Here is a 17,994-nt window from a genome sequence, read left to right on the forward strand (position 1 = left end):
TTCAGTGCCACGTATCACGTATTTCAGTGCCACGTATCACGTATTTCAGTGCCACATATTTTAGTACCACGTATTTCAGTTGCACGTATTTCAGTGCCACGTATAACGTATTTCAGTGCCACGTGTTTCAGTGCCACGTATTTCAGTGCCACGTATCACGTATTTCAGTGCCACGTATCACGTATTTCAGTGCCACATATTTTAGTACCACGTATTTCAGTTGCACGTATTTCAGTGCCACGTATTTCAGTGCCACGTATCACGTATTTCAGTGCCACGTGTTTCAGTGCCACGTATTTAAGTGCCACGTATCACATATTTCAGTGCCACGTATTTCAGTGCCACGTATTTCAGTGCCACGTATTTCAGTGCCACGTATCACATATTTCAGTGCCACGTATTTCAGTGCCACGTATCACGTATTTCAGTGCCACGTGTTTCAGTGCCACGTATTTAAGTGCCACGTATCACGTATTTCAGTGCCACGTATTTCAGTGCCACGTATTTCAGTCACGTTTAGGGTTAGGGGTAGGGTTAGGGCTAGGGTTGGAGGTAAAGTTAGGGTTGGGGCTAAAGTTAGGGTTGGGGCTAAAGTTAGGGTTTGGATTACATTTACGTTTGGATTAGGGTTAGGATTAGAATTATGGGTGTGTCAGGGCTAGGGGTGTGGTTAGGGTTACCGTTGGGATTAGGGTTAGGGGTGTGTTTGGGTTAGGGTTTCAGGTAGAATTGGGGAGTTTCCACTGTCCAGGCACATCAGGGGCTCTCCAAGCACGACATGGCGTCCAATCTCAATTCCAGCCAATTCTGCGTTGAAAAAGTAAAACAGTGCTCCTTCCCTTCCGAGCTCTCCTGTGCGCCCAAAAAGGGGTTTACCCCAACATATGTGTTATCAGCGTACTCGGGACAAATTGAACAACAACTTCTGGGGTCCAAGTTCTCTTGTTATCCTTAGGAAAATAAAAATTTGGGGGGCTAAAAATCATTTTTGTGGGAAAAAAAAGATGTTTTATTTTCACGGCTCTGCGTTATAAACTGTAGTGAAACACTTGGGGGTTCAAAGTTCTCACAACACATTTAGATAAGTTCCTTGGGAGGTCTAGTTTCCAATATGGGGTGACTTGTGGGGGGTTTGTACTGTTTGGGTACATCAGGGGCTCTGCAAATGCAACGTGACGCCTGCAGACCAATCCATTTAAGGCTGCATTCCAAATGGCGCTCCTTCCCTTTCGAGCTCTGTCATGCACCCAAACAGTGGTTCCCCCCCACATATGGGGTATCAGCGTACTCAGGACAAATTGGACAACAACTTTTGGGGTCTAATTTATCCTGTTACCCTTGTGAAAATACAAAACTGGGGGCTAAAAAATCATTTTTGTGAAAAAAAAAAAATAATTTTTATTTTCACGGCTTTGCGCTATAAACTTTAGTGAAACACTTGGGGGTTCAAAGTTCTCAAAACACATCTAGATAAGTTCCTTGGGAGGTCTAGTTTCCAATATGGGGTCACTTATGGGGGGTTTGTACTGTTTGGGTACATCAGGGGCTCTGCAAATGCAACGTGACGGCTGCTGACCAATCCATTTAAGTCTGCATTCCAAATGGGGCTCCTTCCCTTCCGAGCTCTGTCATGCGCCCAAACAGTGGTTCCCCCCCACATATGGGGTATCAGCGTACTCAGGACAAATTGGAAAACAAATTTTGGGGTCCAATTTATTCTGTTACCCTTGTAAAAATACAAAGCTGGGGGCTAAAAAAATCATTTTTGAGAAAAAAAAATATATATATTTTCACGGCTCTGCGTTATAATCTGTAGTGAAACACTTGGGGGTTCAAAGCTCTCAAAACACATCTAGATAAGTTCCTTAGGGGGTCTACTTTCCAAAATGGTGTCACTTGTAGGGAGTTTCAATGTTTAGGCACATCAGGGGCTCTCGAAACGCAACATGGCGTCCCATCTCAATTCCAGTCAATTTTGCATTGAAAAGTCAAATGGCGCTCCTTCCCTTCCAAGCTCTGCCATGCGCCCAAACAATGGTTTACACCCACATATGGGGTATCATCGTACTCAGGACAAATTGCACAACATTTTTTGGGGTCCAATTTCTTCTCTTACCCTTGGGAAAATAAAAAATTGGGGGCAAAAAGATCATTTTTGTGAAAAAATATGATTTTTTATTTTTACGGCTCTGCAGTATAAACTTCTGTGAAGCACTTGGTGGGTCAAAGTGCTCACCACACATCTAGATAAGTTCCTTAGGGGGTCTACTTTCCAAAATGGTGTCACTTGTAGGGAGTTTCAATGTTTAGGCACATCAGGGGCTCTCCAAACGCAACATGGCGTCCCATCTCAATTCCAGTCATTAGATAGCGCTGCCAATCTAGCTAAATCTGTCCAGGTTTCTGACAGGAAGGCCGTTGACCCTTTAATTACTGGGAATGTGGCCAAGTTGGAATCTCGGGATGAGCAATCCCTCAGCTGATCTTCTAATTTACTCAGCCAGACCATAAGTGATCTGGATGTACAAGTTGCCATTATGGCTGGTTTCAGAGCACCAGCCGCCGACTCCCAGGTAGAGTTGAGCGAATTTGCTCGGGTCCCTACTTATTCGGTAAGCTATAGTTCTTAAGGAACAAGCTGCAGAGCGAACCCGGCTTCCTGGATCGCATCCGCTGATCAGCTGTTCGGCTTCGCAGCTGCATGTGTCGGGGCTGTGTGTCAGTCACAACAAACAGGCTCTCCATGCATGTGTCATGACTGTCACACAGCCGCGACACATGCAGCTGCGGAGCTGAACAGCTGATGCGATCCAGGAAGCCGGGTTCCCTCTGCAGCTTATTTGGTAAGTGCTATAGCTTGCCTAATAAGCAGGGACCCGAGCAAATTCGCTCAACTCTACTCCCAGGTACCCTTGAGAAAGGTATACATTATTCGGTCTAGGCGGTCTTTTAATAAACCTGCATGCTTAAAGGGAAGAGATGATTTCCTTGGGGCATTGGAAATTGCAACATCTAGTTTCAGTGCTTTATTCCAGGACTTTGTTGTCGCCTCTTCAAAGGGGTATTTACTTTTGAAGGAAGATGGTAGGGGGGCCTTTTCGCTGGTCTTTCCCATTCTTTATTTATGAGTCCTTGTACTTTCTCATTATTAGGGAAGGTTTTAAGCTTTCTTTGATCCAGAGTCCCAAACATTATATCCTAAACTGATTTGCTTGATTTCTGGTCGACTAAACCCATTGTGAACATACAGCTTTTACTAGATTGTCTACCTCTTCCAGGAGGAAACAATAACCCACATCTGAGTCCCTTCTGGATGAGGATGAACCTGAAGAATAATCCAGAACCCCCCTCATCTGACTGTGTAGCTGATAATGTGGGATATCTCTTGGTCTTGCGTCTGTGAGGTATTTCCCGAGTGGACTAGGGATCTTAACGAATTCTCCACCTCTGTCTTAATGAAGGATTTTAAACTGGAGGAAAAATTCAGGGTCTCTTCCGTTATTGTCTCGTCAATACAAGACTGGCAATTTTTTAGGCGCGATACACAGGATGACACCTGACCACACAGAGCTCAAGCCCTATGATTAGTCTTTCCTAAACACTTCCTTGGAGCCCCCTAGCCACATAGGTAAGAGGAAAGAGAAAATAGTGAGAGAAACTTAATATGCTGACTTTCTCATAGATCACTAAGCACTCAGAATATAAAGGGGTAACGGAACGGGAGGCAGAATATCATCCGAAATCTCTCCTATTCTGCTGGAGCTGTGCAGACTTGACCTGGAATCCCAGGTCCTGGTCCTACGTACTCCGCTCGAGCGTCCAGCACTTTTATCCTGGTGTGGCCACTATTTCTCCTGAGAGCGCTTTGGACGCTGGAGACACTGTGGCTGCTTTAGCTCCAAGTGCACCAGCATTGTATGCTGCTGCTGCTGTGGAGGGGGCTGTTGTGTCTCTATGGTGAAAAAGCACACGTCTCTGCATGGCCGGTGATTAACTATTAAGTATGGTAATTTTAAGGCATCTGCCAGCTGGCGTGCTCCTGGAGCTTCCAGTACCCGTTCTGGAAGTATTAACCTGGGTGAAAGGTCCCGACCACGTCATCAGGGCGTGACTTCTGGTCCACACCCTGTGACTGTGCTGGGATACCTGGCTGCCAATGCTTCCAGCTCTCAAGGCGCCGGCCGCAGCAGAGATAGAGCCCTGCCCTTACTGACCGGTCCATGTCTGTGAACTTGTCTTCTGCCGCCGTGCAAAAAGGTTCCCCCATCTAGGAAAGGAAATCACTAATGCGGAGAGAGGCGCCGCCCTTTTTATCTTGAAGGTTTCCCGTCCTTGAATTGCGGACCCACTCTCCCGTTGATGCTGTCGTGGGTGAGAGAAAAACCCCAATATAAGTGCTCAGCGTAGAGCGCTGGATAAATGTGATCCCAAATACTATGTAAAATGTTCCCAATAAAAGCTTCAACTCAATCCACAAAAAAGCAAGTGCCCATTCCCGACGGTCATCTATTAACGGAAATATAGGGGGATTCCATGTTACTGATAGTACAAAGACTCTGGAAAAGCGAAATGGCCCTTGCCTCCCAAAAGAACTTCGGCAGATTCTGTGCTCCCAAATCAAAATGACCCCCCTTTCTGAGCCCCAGTGTGCCAAACCACATTTAGCGTCCACGTTTGGGATTTCTGTAGGGATGAGAGCCCGTCTAATTTACGGGTGCATGTTTCTAGAGGCAGAAACTGGGCACTATCACATACTGGTCATTACAATGGCAGTTTGCAATTTTCACTCAGCAACATCAACTGCTGCTTATTTCTGGAAAACATCCATGGAGTAAATAGTCACTACACCTGTATATAAATTCCCAAAGAGGCATAATTTCCAAAATGAGATCACTTGAGGGGGAATTTTGCTCTTCTAGCACTTAGGGGCTCTGTATATGGAGTTTCTATTCTAGGAAAACCTGTGCTCCAGGAGGCAATTGGCACTCTGTCCTTCCCGAGTCTCGCCATGTGGCTACCCAGTACTGTACAGCCACATATGTGGTATTTCTACATTCAGCAGAAATTGTGGGACAATTCTGGTGCCTTTTTTACCCATTTCTCAGTGTGAAAATGTAAAATCTGGGGGCTAAAACAAAATTTGGGTAAAGAAAAAAATAATTACATTTTTACTAAAGCCCAATGATACAAAATTCGGTGATCCACCTGTGGTGTCAATATGATCACTGCACCCCTAGATTAATTAATTGAGAGGTGTAGTTTGTAAAATGGGGCCTCTTGTGGGGGATTCTGCTGTTCTGGCACCTTAGGGGCTATATGCCAGTGTGCCATGGCACCCTCAGACCAGTCCAGCAAAATCTGAACTCCAAAATGGCACTTCTCACCTTCTAAGCTTTGCACTGTGCTTAAAAAGTATCGGTGTACTCCTGAGAAATTTCACAAAAAAATTTGTTATCCATTTTCTCCTGTTACCTTATAAAAATAAAAATTTGGAACTAAAAGAATATTTTTTTGTGGGAAAAATTTGATTTTTTTTATTTTCACGGCTCAACGTTATGAACTTCTGTGAAGCACATGGGGGTTCAAGGTGCTCACCCATACAACTAGATAAGTTCCCTGTGGGGTCTAGTTTCCAAAATCGTGTCACTTGTGGGGTTTTTCCATAGTTTAAGTACATCAGAGGCTCTCCAAATGCGACATGGTATCCGCTAATTATTCTAGCAAATTTTACATTAAAAACGTCAAATGGCGCTCCTTTCCTTCCGAGCCTTGACGTGCGCCCAAATAGTGGTTCCCCCAACATATGGGGTATCAGCATGCTTAGTAGAAATTACTCAACAAATTTTTGGGTCCATTTTTTCTGTTACCCTGGCAAAAATAGAAAAAATTTGGGTCTAAAGTAAAATTTTTGTGAAAAAAAAAAGTTACGTTTTTTTTCTTCCACATTACAAAAACTTCCTGTGAAGGGGTTAATAAACTTTTTGAATGTTGTTTTGAGCACCTTGAGGGGTGCAGTTTTTAGAATCGTGTGACCTTTGGGTATTTTCTGTCATATAGACCCCTCAGTCACTTCAAATGTAATGTGGTTCCTAAAAAAAAAAAAAAAAAAAAAAAAAATGGTTTTGCAAATTTTGTTGGAAAAATAAAATCGCTGATCAACTTTTAACCCTTATAACTTGTTAAAGAAAAATTCTGCTTCAAATATTGTGCTGATGTAAGTAAAGTAGACATGTAGGAAATGTTATTTATTAACTATTTTGTGTGACATAACTATCTGATTTAAGAACATAAAAATTATAAGTTTGGAAATTGCAAAATTTTCAAAAAATTCTCACAAAATGTCAATTTTTTACCCAAATATAAAAGCAAGTCATATCGACAAATTTTAACACTTTCATGAAGTACAATATGTCATGAAGAAACAACCTCCAAATTAGTGGGATCCATTGAAGAGTTCCAGAGTTATTACCACAAAGTGACACTGGTCAAAGCTTGTAACATTTGTTCTTGTCATGTACAGGCTTGGGGAGTGAAGGAGTTAAATATTATGTTGTCTTACCAGTGAAAAATCACCTAGAGTAAGCCACTAGGTGCCTACATTCTGTCTAACTTGCGGTCCATAATATGTTGTCTAGTGTAATAAGAACATTAAAAAAAATGTCCTAAGCAAGAGAAGGCACTTCATTCAAAATGAAACAAAACTCCCACACACAAGGTAGAATGGGAGAACAAGAGAACCAAAAAATGCAGTAAAATATAATTTTATTTAAATTATTTTAAAACCACTATGTAAAAAAGCAGAGACAGAAATGCTGAAAAAGGGGGATGCCATGCAAAAGAGGATTGGATGTTCTAAGTGAAGAGAGGGGGTTAATACAAGTACAATGACTCCCCCTGACCAAGTAATCAATCACCATGTATATGTATAAATCCACTGAAGAGACCTATATTATGATGGCAGACATGCAGGCATATTTAATAACAGTAAGGCAGGAGGATGTAAAAAAATATACAATGTCCCTCCTAATATGATAGACAAGCAAAGGATGCATCAGAGGTGTTTACACAAATGGAATATTATCAGCTGGATTCCGGGCTTGTCAGAGATAGATTGCATAAGATATTTATTACCATTGTGGTAAAAGCCTGCCACTGGAAGTCTGCTCTGGCATCCCCTTACCCCGACGCGCATTTCGCCGCCAGCTTCAATCTATTCAGTCACTTAAAGGGAACCTGTCACCCCCAAAATTGAAGATGAGCTAAGCCCACCAGCATCAGGGGCTTATCTACAGCATTCTGGAATGCGTTAGATAAGCCCCCGATGTATACTGAAAGATGAGAAAAAGAGGTTAGATTATACTCACCTGGGGGGGGCGGTCCGAGGCCTCCTTTCTTCATAGGATGACGTCCTCTTCTTGTCTTCACGCTGCGGCTCTGGCGCAGGTGTACTTTGTCGGCCCTGTTGAGGGCAGAGCAAAGTACTGCAGTGCGCAGGCGCCGGGAAAGGTGAGAGAGCCCCGGCACCTGCAGACTGCAGTATTTTGCTCTGCCCTCAACAGGGCAGACAAAGTACGTCTGCACCGGACCCGCAGCGTGAAGACAAGAAGAGGACGTCATCGTAAGAAGATGGGAGGCCCTGGACCGCCCCCCAGGTGAGTATAATCTAACCTCTTTTTCTCATCTTTCAGGATACATCGGGGGCTTATCTACAGCATTCCAGAATGCTGGAGGGTGGGTGATGGCGGCAAGATGATGCTTTTGTGTAAAAGAACAAATGCGTCAAATACTTTTTGACTGAAAATGATACAATATAGGACGGTCTCTAATTATTTGCTATCAAGTTTTCTAAGAGAACACGTCAAAGGTGGTTTAAATATGAACAATTTTATTAGAAAACTGTGGATACTTTTACACATTTCCAAACCCAGCCAGAATTCACCATTTTCAAAATCACTGCACTTGCACATTCAGAAGAAAAAAAAACACAGAACAAAAACATTGCACAAAAAAGGGTCATAAATTAAAATGAATGGGTTTTTAGTACACTCTTAAATTACAATATTACAAAAATATTAATTGATCTGTTCAAGAAATGTAAAAAAAATGCTTAAAAACAATTTAGAGCCTTAACCCTTTATATCTTTTTAACATGCGGGTGAAATTGAACCATGGATAGTAATCATCATTCATTAGAGCACAGTGGGTCGATCGTGGCCAAACATGGCTAAAGCGTCATCTTATACTCCTTTTTGCCATTGCCTCTCGAATTTGGCGATCCAGCTCACTAATGATCCGATCTTCATGAGTATAAACGCCGGTTCTTAACAAGGTGTCTCTCTCTTCAATTAGGCGAGACAGAAAGTCATCCAAACCTTCATCTTGTGGCTTGGACCCTGAGGTTGTCACTCTTCGTTCCTGGCTTTTAGAAGTTTCAGGCTGTTGTTTTTGGTCTTCTTGAAGCCGGAGTCTAATGGAAACAGAAAATGTTTCTGGCTTAGTGAAATAAGAGAAATTCATATTACAAATTACCTATCAGAGCAGTAAAGACAAAGAAATGCACAAATTTATTAATGTATTTCAGCATTTAATTATGAAAAGTGTTAAAGTAAAGGGTCTATATTGAGTTTTAGGATTGCTACATCCAATAGGTGGCGCTATAGGCCAAGTCCTATTCTCGGAAGAGGCTCTTTGCATAATCAGATCCATAGCACTGAGCATCAAGCTCACATCACACTCTGCTACCAGAGGAACTCATGGCACACTTAGCAATCACAGTCTTTTACACACACAAGATCTAGCTCAAATTTGGTAAAAAGTCAGGTGACTTTAAAGAGAATCTGTCACCAGGTTTTTGCTGCCCCAACAGAGAGCATGATGAGAAAGCAGAGACTAACTAGAGAAAAAAACAAAATTAAATTGATATATAGGATAAAATTTAACTTTTAATATTTCCAATTAAAAGACCAAAGACAGACAATCACAGTACATATATACCATGCCCACTATGTTCACACTATAATAAATCCCCTGAGCCTGCCTGTCAGCGGAGTTTGCCAACGCTTTGCAAATCCCTTCACTGGCTCCCAATTTCTCAGCGTATCCAGTTTAAACTACTAACACTGACCTACAAAGCCATCCATAACCTTTCTCCTCCGCATATTTCTACACTAATCTCTCAATATCTTCCCTCACGTAATCTCCGGTCCTCCCAAGACCTCCTTCTCTCCTCCACACTTATTCGCTCCTCACCCAATCGCCTCCAAGACTTCTCCCGAATATCCCCCATCCTCTGGAATTCAGTTCCCCAACACGTCCGGTTATCCACCACATTTGGATCCTTCAAAAGAAACCTGAAAACCCTCCTCTTCAAAGAAGCTTACAGCCTGTAATGATCACACAGCCACCTCAACACCATCGGAGCTACTGCAACCCTCAACCTACTGTCTCCTTCCCCATAATCCTGTAGAATGTAAGCCCGCAAGGGCAGGGTCCTCTTCCCTCTGTACTAGTCTGTCATTGTTAGTTTGTTTACTGTAAAGGTACCGTTACACTAAGCGACGCTCCAGCGATATAGACAACGATCCGACCTAAACTAGATCGCTGGAGCGTCGCTGTTAGGTCGCTGTAGAGACGTCAAACACAGCAACTCCAGAACGATGCAGGAACGATCCAGTGACGTAACGGCGACTCACTTATCGTTCACGCTCCATGTAAAAACATTGCTGGTATCGTTGCTTTTCCTGTCAAACATGACGATACATGCCGATCTGACGACCAAATAAAGTTCCAGACTTCTAGCTCCGACCAGCGATATCACAGCGGGATCCAGATCGCTGCTGCGTGTCAAACTCAACGAGATCGCTATCCAGGACGCTGCAACGTCACGGATCGTTGTCGTTCTCGATGGAAAGTTGTTTAGTGTGAAGGTACCTTAAGTGATATATGTACGATACAGCCATAATATACTAGATGGGGGCTGCACATAATGCTGCATAAACCGGTCACCATCCAGTATGTGTACAGTACAAGCACCGAGGGCTATTAAGTGCATGGAGGGTGTGGACGGATGCTATGGGGGTCCTGATTTGGAATAAAATTTTGTATAAGCAAAACGGGGATAGTTAGATAAGTGAGGTGGGGCAATAGGCCAGTCTGAAGAAATGCGTTTTTAGGCCACGCTTAAAACTGGGTATTGGGAATTGAATTGTCCTGGGTAGTGTATTCCAAAACATTGGCGATAGATGTTGTAATATGTCGCCAACTTGTTTATTCCATGCTTAGAAGACTTGGTGCTGTCCTTAAAAATCATCAAGGTCATCCAAAATACTAGATGTAGTAGTTTTTGATGTGGGTTGTATTCATTTTGCATCAACTAATTTGAGAAAAACTGAAGTTTTTTTTAATATGTTATATTATTAATCTTATGTTCATGTTATGGGTTAAAAAATGCTCTGTGAAACTCAATCTTGTCTAAATTGTGGGAATTGTTCTTGTGTTTAGTGAGATATTGATTAAAACCTTACTTTTCAAGGGGATATACTCATTTATGCTGGCCGCTGCGTAGCTGAAGCTACGTCCATTTCCTCAGCTGCTGAAGTGAATAGGGACCATCTCAGGTATTTGACAGATGGAGGGGGCTCTATTAGCCCACTGTTAAGAACCCCCTCAGCCATGCACAATGCCAGAGTTGAGAAGCAGTACGCACGCATGCACGCACACATACACACAATACTGGAGTTCATTTTAGTACCTATTTAGTTCATTTCGGATTTCCTCCAACTCTAGACGTTCGTTCTTCACCATATCTTTCTCTTCTGCTGCCAGATAGCGCAATCTCATTTGTTCAAGTTCTTCTTGTTGCTTTTTAAGTCTTGCCATAGCATTCTCTTGTTCTCGCTTTATAAAAATAATATAAACAATATGTATATTAAAATGTGCATTAACCCCTTAATGACAGCCAATACATCTGTTAACTGATCTGAGATATAAGAGAATATCCCCCCCCATACAGGTGACAATCCAGCAGCTGTCGGCTGTACACTATAGCTGACAACTTGCTGCATCAGCCACGATCAGTGTTTGCACCGTTCAAATCTGTTTAACCCCTTAGATGCTGCTGTCAATAGTGACTACATAACTTAAATGGTTAACAGAGTGTGGGGGCTTCCTCTTTATCCCAATTGTTGCCCCCAGATCATGATTGTGTGGACCTGATGTTTGCGATTGGCAATTCATGACCAAATTGTGGCCTAAGAGTCTGACGGCAGTGTAGTAACCTGTTCAAAGTTAGCGGCATTTAGGTGGTAAAAATACACATTTTCATTTCTGTCATGTCATTGTGCATTAATTCCTGAAAATCACCTGAAGGGTTAATAAACTACCTAACTGAAGTTTTCAATATGTCAGGGGGTAATGTTTTTAAAATGGTATACCTTTTGGGGGTTTCCCAATATATGGGACCCCTAAAGGCACTTCAAACCTGGATAGGTCACTAGAAAAATTAATTTTTGTAAATTTCCTTGAAAAAATGAAAAATTGCTGCTACATTTTTAAACCTCCTAAAATGCTAAAAATAATAAAATAACATTTTACAAATGGTGCTGATGTAAAGCAGACGAGGGAAATGTTATTTATTAATGTTTTTCTGTGGTATGACTATCTGGATTAAAGGGATAATCATTCAAAGTTTGAAAATTGCTAGTTTTTTAACATTTTTCTAAAATTTTTGATATTTTTTATAAATAAACACAAGACATATTGACCTAAATTTACCATTATCATAAAGTACAATGTGTCACGAAAAACCATTCTCAAAATCACTGGGATTTGTTGAAGCGTTCGAGAGTTATTGCCACATAAAGTGACACTGGTTCAGATTTAAAAAATTTGGCTCTGTCACTAAGGAGTTAAAAATATGTAATATAGTCGAATAAGGCTGGTTTCACAGTTGCGCTTACCTGATCTGCGGACGGCTGCGGACTTCCTCCGTGAAGCCCCGCCCTCGGCCGCACCTCCGCCACTAGCTCCGCCTACTTCTACATGTGGCCCGCATGCTGCCTGCGTACCTATCTTTAACATTAGGTACGCAGGTCGTGCCGCAGTATGCGGATTATGACGCATGCGTCGTTTTGACGATGCCGCGACCAGCGTAGGACGCAGCATGTAGCATTTTTGTTACATCCGCATACAGCCGCACGACCTGCAAATGAAACCAGCCTAACAATGACAAAAAAAGGAAAAATAGAAGGTTCAATAAATAACTGGGTATGGTTGTTTATTTAATGGCATATCTCTACATGAGATTGTTGTTGCTTTCTTAAAGGAACTCTGTCACCAGGTTTTAGCTACCCTGGAGAAGAATATAAGGGCAGAGACCCTGATTCCTGTGATCTATCACTTATTGGGCTGATTGCTGCTATTTTGATAAATTCTATTTTACCTGCTGAAAATCTACCAGTTCTCTAAATTTAACCCCATCCACCCCACTGATTGGTAACTTCTTGTGTACACTATGCATGGGCAGACATCTGCCAATCAGTGGTGGGGGCGGGTTTAACCAGAATTCATGAATATTGAGAACTACATGGCAGCATGTTTACTAGTCCTCTAGTGATCATCTTCTTCTGATAAAACAGGGATTTTATGAAAACTAAAGTAAACAGCCCAGTAAGTAACACATCGCTGGAATCAGTATCTGATCCTACATCATGCTGCTCTCAAAAGAAGCTGCAAAAACCTGGCGACACGATCCCTTTAAATACTTTGACAAAATGTAGCATTTCCTCCCTGTAATAAAATGTAATATACGAGGTTGTGACAAACATTTTCTTCCAATTTGTAAACTATCCAGATACATCTGACTGACACTTGTATACACTGGGTGGTTATCTGTATCCATATGAAAAATGTGTCTACTACCAGAAAAGAGAAAAAAAAAAAAAGTGCGCCCCAATGTCAAACATTAAAGCCAGGCAAGTCATGCTGAACCCACCAGGTTGTTATCTTTTTGACACAAACAGCCCTTTGCTGCCCCCTATCGTCAGGACAATTACGCAATTGACCAATGATTAAAGTAGGAAGCTGTGGTTGTTTCCACTAAGTGACTGGTTATTAGAGAACTAAAAGTGAGCGCATGGTATATACACCTCCAATTCGCATGGAATATATGTATATAGACCCAGTATGGTCACTGTTCGCTCCAAATAACAAAAAGTAACTACACGCTACCTCCAATCATTTGCACAGGTGGACTGGACATCTAACAGGTAGTGTATGGCTTCAGTGTGTGGTTTTCAGAAAAAAAGAAACAGAACTATTAAATGTCATATTTAATCCGGAAAGATAGGCAGTGTTTATAAAAAAAATTACAAAATATTTTACAAAGGGGACAAAACAATACAGTATATACAATTACATAACATTAAAGGGATTTACAAACAAAACTTACTAAACGCTGGTCACAGAGATGGCTCACAAAAATGTTTGGTTAGTGTGGATCAAGCATTCACTAGATGTATCTTCCTTAGCATTTGAACACGGATCATGATTTGCCTTATCTTTTTATCAGCACCTAAGTTACACCCACACACTTCCCCTTGATGACCTCACGTGGAGACTGTTTGTGGGATGTTCTCGGTCCTTCATAATTTTATGAAATCCACAACGTTTATGATATTTTTGATTTTTATTGTGATTTAACCTTTTCATTGAAAGGAAACATAGCATGGCTGTTGTCCGCTAATCGGTCACTATTAATTTGGGGCTGATTGGCAGGTCTCACAGTTATGAAAAAAACATGCATATTCTTCCCCTATTAGTCCTGAAGTTGAAAATGTATATACCATGAATATCGGATCTATAAAAACACCAATATTCATAACTTTCCACCGATACCCAAATGTTGGAAGAAGTCTGTTCCAAACAAGCTGGTTTTTGTGAAAGGGTATTTCTCTGCCTTTTATTAAACAAGCCCCAGACTTCATGTCTATTCCCAGCAAGTATACCATTCTTAATCACCTGTCCACAGCATGGGGGCCTAGCTTCACTGGGTGTTTTAACCCCTTTCCGGACACCCTTCCTTTGATGTGGGTTCTGGAGGTGAGCCCACATCTTTTCCAGCACGTCAGCTGTTTTGAACAGCTGACATGTGCTGCTAACAGTTCCACCTGCGGCTGTTAACCCGTTAAATGACGCTGTCAAACTCTGACAGCGGCATTTAACATACACTTCCAGCAAGCGCGCGGCGCTCATAGCAAGTCAGCAATTCTGCTACATACAAGCAATCTGATCATCGCGTGTTAAATCTCACTGTCATTCTCTGACCGCAGTATGTCACAGGTTAGCAGCTGAGAAAGGGGTTAAATGCTATAGCACAGTTCTTTTTAAACTGTGAGGTGTCTCCCGATGCAGCATTGCCACAAGTGACTATAAACTGCTCAGTGCTTTTTTTTTTCGAGTTGCAGAAATCTATAAGACACTCATTTTGCACTTCATTTATTGCTATACAGCATTCAAGAAACAAAAAGTATATATGATTTTGGCATTAATCTTGCAACACTAATGCTGAAGCTCCAAAATAAAAGCTTGCGAAGCCTTGCTACATAAGACCTGCTGCATATTTTCTTTTTTAACTTTTATTAATTTTTCTACTTTCACATCTCCAAAACTTTTTATCTGCATGGAGTCAACACAATATCTGTAATGGCAAAATGTTGAGAAATGTGACGTAGATGTGTTTTGCCAGAGAATTTGATATCTATTTAGTGCAAAATTAAAAAACGTCCTTGACCATGTAATAAACTTATAAAACGATATTTCATGTCTTGGGAATATCCCTATTTTCAAACATCGTAAAACTGGAGCAATTATTACAGAGATAATGGGTAGTTGGGGAATGTATAATTTACAGTATACGGTTAAATTCCAAAAATCAGTCTGTTCTCTAATACCCCAACTCCGCCTCAAACTATTTGGTATGAACATTGAAGACATTCTGGAAAGTAGCAGGGGTGCAGCGATAGTTTGCATTTGCTGTGTGTTATGGGATCCTGCCTAGTGACTCCTTGAACCATGTCTGGCTCCACACTAGAACATCAATCTTTCACTCATATAAGCCATGTTTTACTTGCTGCATCTGAAAATTAATTATCGCTTTAAATATTCTCAATGTTTTGGCAATGTGACCAAGTCATTAATACATGAACTCACCAGTTAGACATGTAAAGTCTGATTGTTATGGTCTAAGACAAATCATAGGGTGAATCACAGATGCAAGAAAGTGAAAAGAAAGCAGTATAACAAATGAAGAACTAACCAGCGGTCAATAGGAAAAAATATAAAAAAAAAAAAAAGTCAATAGAAGGACCGTGTCCCATAGTGTGGCCAAAAACCACCAAGTATGGTGGCAAATAAGAGTGTTTGGCATATTTATAACCGTATGTGGATGGGTATATTTTTGGGGGGTTCCGTGTGGTCAACGCACTGTGGGACCCTACCTTTTAGAGCAACAGTCCCCATATACATGAAAGATGAAAGACAGCGAAACCTTGACATTTCTGGTGGGACTGGACAAACATCTGATGTGTACGAGGATCTCCATACTCACCACCGATATATGTTGGAGGAGGGGGAAGGGAAGAATCTGGTAGTTCAAATTTCAACATCCGATTTTCTTTTGCTTGTTTCTTCCCACAGAAAACACATGGAAGCTATGTAGAGATGTACGCTCATATGTATGGGGGAAGTTGATGGAGACAAGTGTTGATGAATGAAAGTTTGGCTGACAACTATCTAGTGTATGGTTGGCATAAAAGGAGTGCTCATGGTTTTAATCAATGGTATTTTGAGCTATTAGACTTCCTTTTCAATTATTAAAATACTTAAATATTCACAGCATTTGTTTTTAGAACCCGTAAGGCTTCATTTCACTGCAATTTTCAGACACATAGTATACATGAATGCAGAGCACCTGCAGTGGGACCTATGTGTACAGAGACGATTGCTGCTGGGATTACAGAGACACTCACAACAGCAGACATTAATACTTCTTTTTCTGCACTGCACTAGACTAAAACTTCCAGCAGACTTTGATCCACTTTTGATCCTGGAAGAGAAGTAGCAGCAGATACTGACTCCTGATTGCTGACCGGAAAGCAGAGAACAGAGGGACACAGTGAGTGCTGACAGCCCAGCAGCTCAGTGTGAGAGCAGAGTACTTGAAACCCTGCTCTGTGTTGCACAAACGATTGGATGATCGCAGCTTCTAGTCTCCCATGACTACTGAAGCAAGCGTAAAGTAAAAAAATGCTTTTAAAAATATTTAAAAAAATGTAAAAGTTCAAATCACCTCCCATTCACCATAAAACAATAATAAAAAACCCCCCACATATTTGGTATCGCCGGGATCAAAATTGCCCAATCTATCAATATACAAGAAGAATTAATCCGATCGGTAAACTGCGTAACTATAAAAATAAAAAGACGCCAGAATTACCGTATGCTCTTTTGGTCGCTGCAACATTGCAAAAACAAGCGATCAAAAGACTGCATCTACACCAAAACGGTATCAATAAAAACATCAGCTCAGCGTGCAAAAAATAAGCCCTCACCCAGCCCAAGATCATGAAAAATGAAAATGCTACGGGTCTTGGAAACCCGTTTTTGAGAAACTTGATTTTTTTTTCCACCGCTTAAATAAAAAAGAACCTATACATGTTAGGTACCTACAAACTCGTAATTAGCTGGAGAATCATAACGGCAGGTCAGTTTCAGCATTTAGTGAACATGGTAAAAAAAAAAAAAACAATTGTGGGATTGTACTTTTTTTTTTGCAATTTCACCGCACTTTAAATGTTTTACCCGTTTTCCAGTACACTATATGGCAAAAACAATGGTGTTGTTCAAAAGTACAACTCGTCTCGCAAAAAAAAACCAAGCCCTAACATGGCCATGTTGATGGAAAAATAAAAACAAGTTATGGCTCTGAGAAGAAGGGGAGCAAAGAACGGAAACTCAAAAACAAAAAACCCCAAAGGTGGTGAAGGGGTTTAAAACACTTTTCTAATATACCTCTGTCCCGCTCCATCAGTAACCTGCAGCTTTAGGATCACAAGGGGACATGCTGCCTCTGCCAACGTCACATCCTGCAGTCATGTAACGGATATATTGATTCAGCAGTCACAACATCATTATGGATATTTTAGTGCTGTCATGGGCAGAAGAGAACACAGCTTTCACCATACTGATAAACTGCTGAGAGGACACTACAAATAAATTCTAGTGTCCGCTCCGTTATCACAGCCCTCAGCCCTTAATGTCTTTGACACTTCCCCTTCATGTATTGGAGGCAAAACTAAAAAGGAAAATAAAAATACAAGCAATGTGGACTAGAGAGAAGATAAAGTGCCTTATCTAACCTTCAGGAAGATGCCGCTCTACCAGATTATCAGCAGCCCTCTTACAGTAGGATGCCAAGAACTCTTTGCTTCCATCACATTTTCATCACATGCTGGGTGCGAGATTTCTTTCCACCCAAGTGATGAAAGTCCAGAAATCCAGCCATAAATATACTAAAGCATCTTATGGAGACACAAGGCTTCACTAATCTAAAGAAACTAGAATCGTAGTTATACAGATTTCAGGAGAGCGTGCGGGATGGTTGTCAGTGTCGGTGTGACATCTCTAGACACAATGTGGATTTACCAAAATTCTGTACGGCTTTAAAAAATAAATAAATAAATGATGGCGCTCCCGAGTGCAGCCAACACAGTGCGATACCATGCGTCTCCTTCACCAATCCCTTTAGACTGCGAGCCCATAAGGGCAGGGATTATTCTTGTGTATAGATCTTTTTTTTGTTTGTTGTTGCTTTTCTATAACGTTTTTAACTGCCTGTCGTTGGCCATATGTTTGCTTCTTTTTTTGGCAGGACGAATTGCAATTTTGCATGACACTTATTAATTTTACAGTTCATGAAAGCGGGAAAAAATTATAAGT

At 41.3% G+C, this 17,994-nt stretch overlaps 1 protein-coding gene across 1 annotated transcript in view; it reads right to left on the reverse strand.

Annotated features, from left to right (window-relative positions):
* Window positions 1-7,868: 7,868 nt before the first annotated feature.
* CEP120 (centrosomal protein 120) overlaps window positions 7,869-17,994 on the reverse strand; it is a 153,125-nt gene continuing 142,999 nt past the window's right edge. The window contains exons 19-20 of the mRNA XM_077291055.1: window positions 10,751-10,896; window positions 7,869-8,467 (exon numbers count right to left, since the gene is read on the reverse strand). Coding sequence (XP_077147170.1) covers window positions 8,233-8,467; window positions 10,751-10,896 — 381 coding nt within the window. The 3' untranslated portion in view covers window positions 7,869-8,232. The remainder of the gene's footprint in view (window positions 8,468-10,750; window positions 10,897-17,994) is intronic.

This window comes from Ranitomeya variabilis, chromosome 1, assembly GCF_051348905.1.
Source record: "Ranitomeya variabilis isolate aRanVar5 chromosome 1, aRanVar5.hap1, whole genome shotgun sequence".
In the NCBI taxonomy this organism is placed as follows: domain Eukaryota; kingdom Metazoa; phylum Chordata; class Amphibia; order Anura; family Dendrobatidae; genus Ranitomeya; species Ranitomeya variabilis.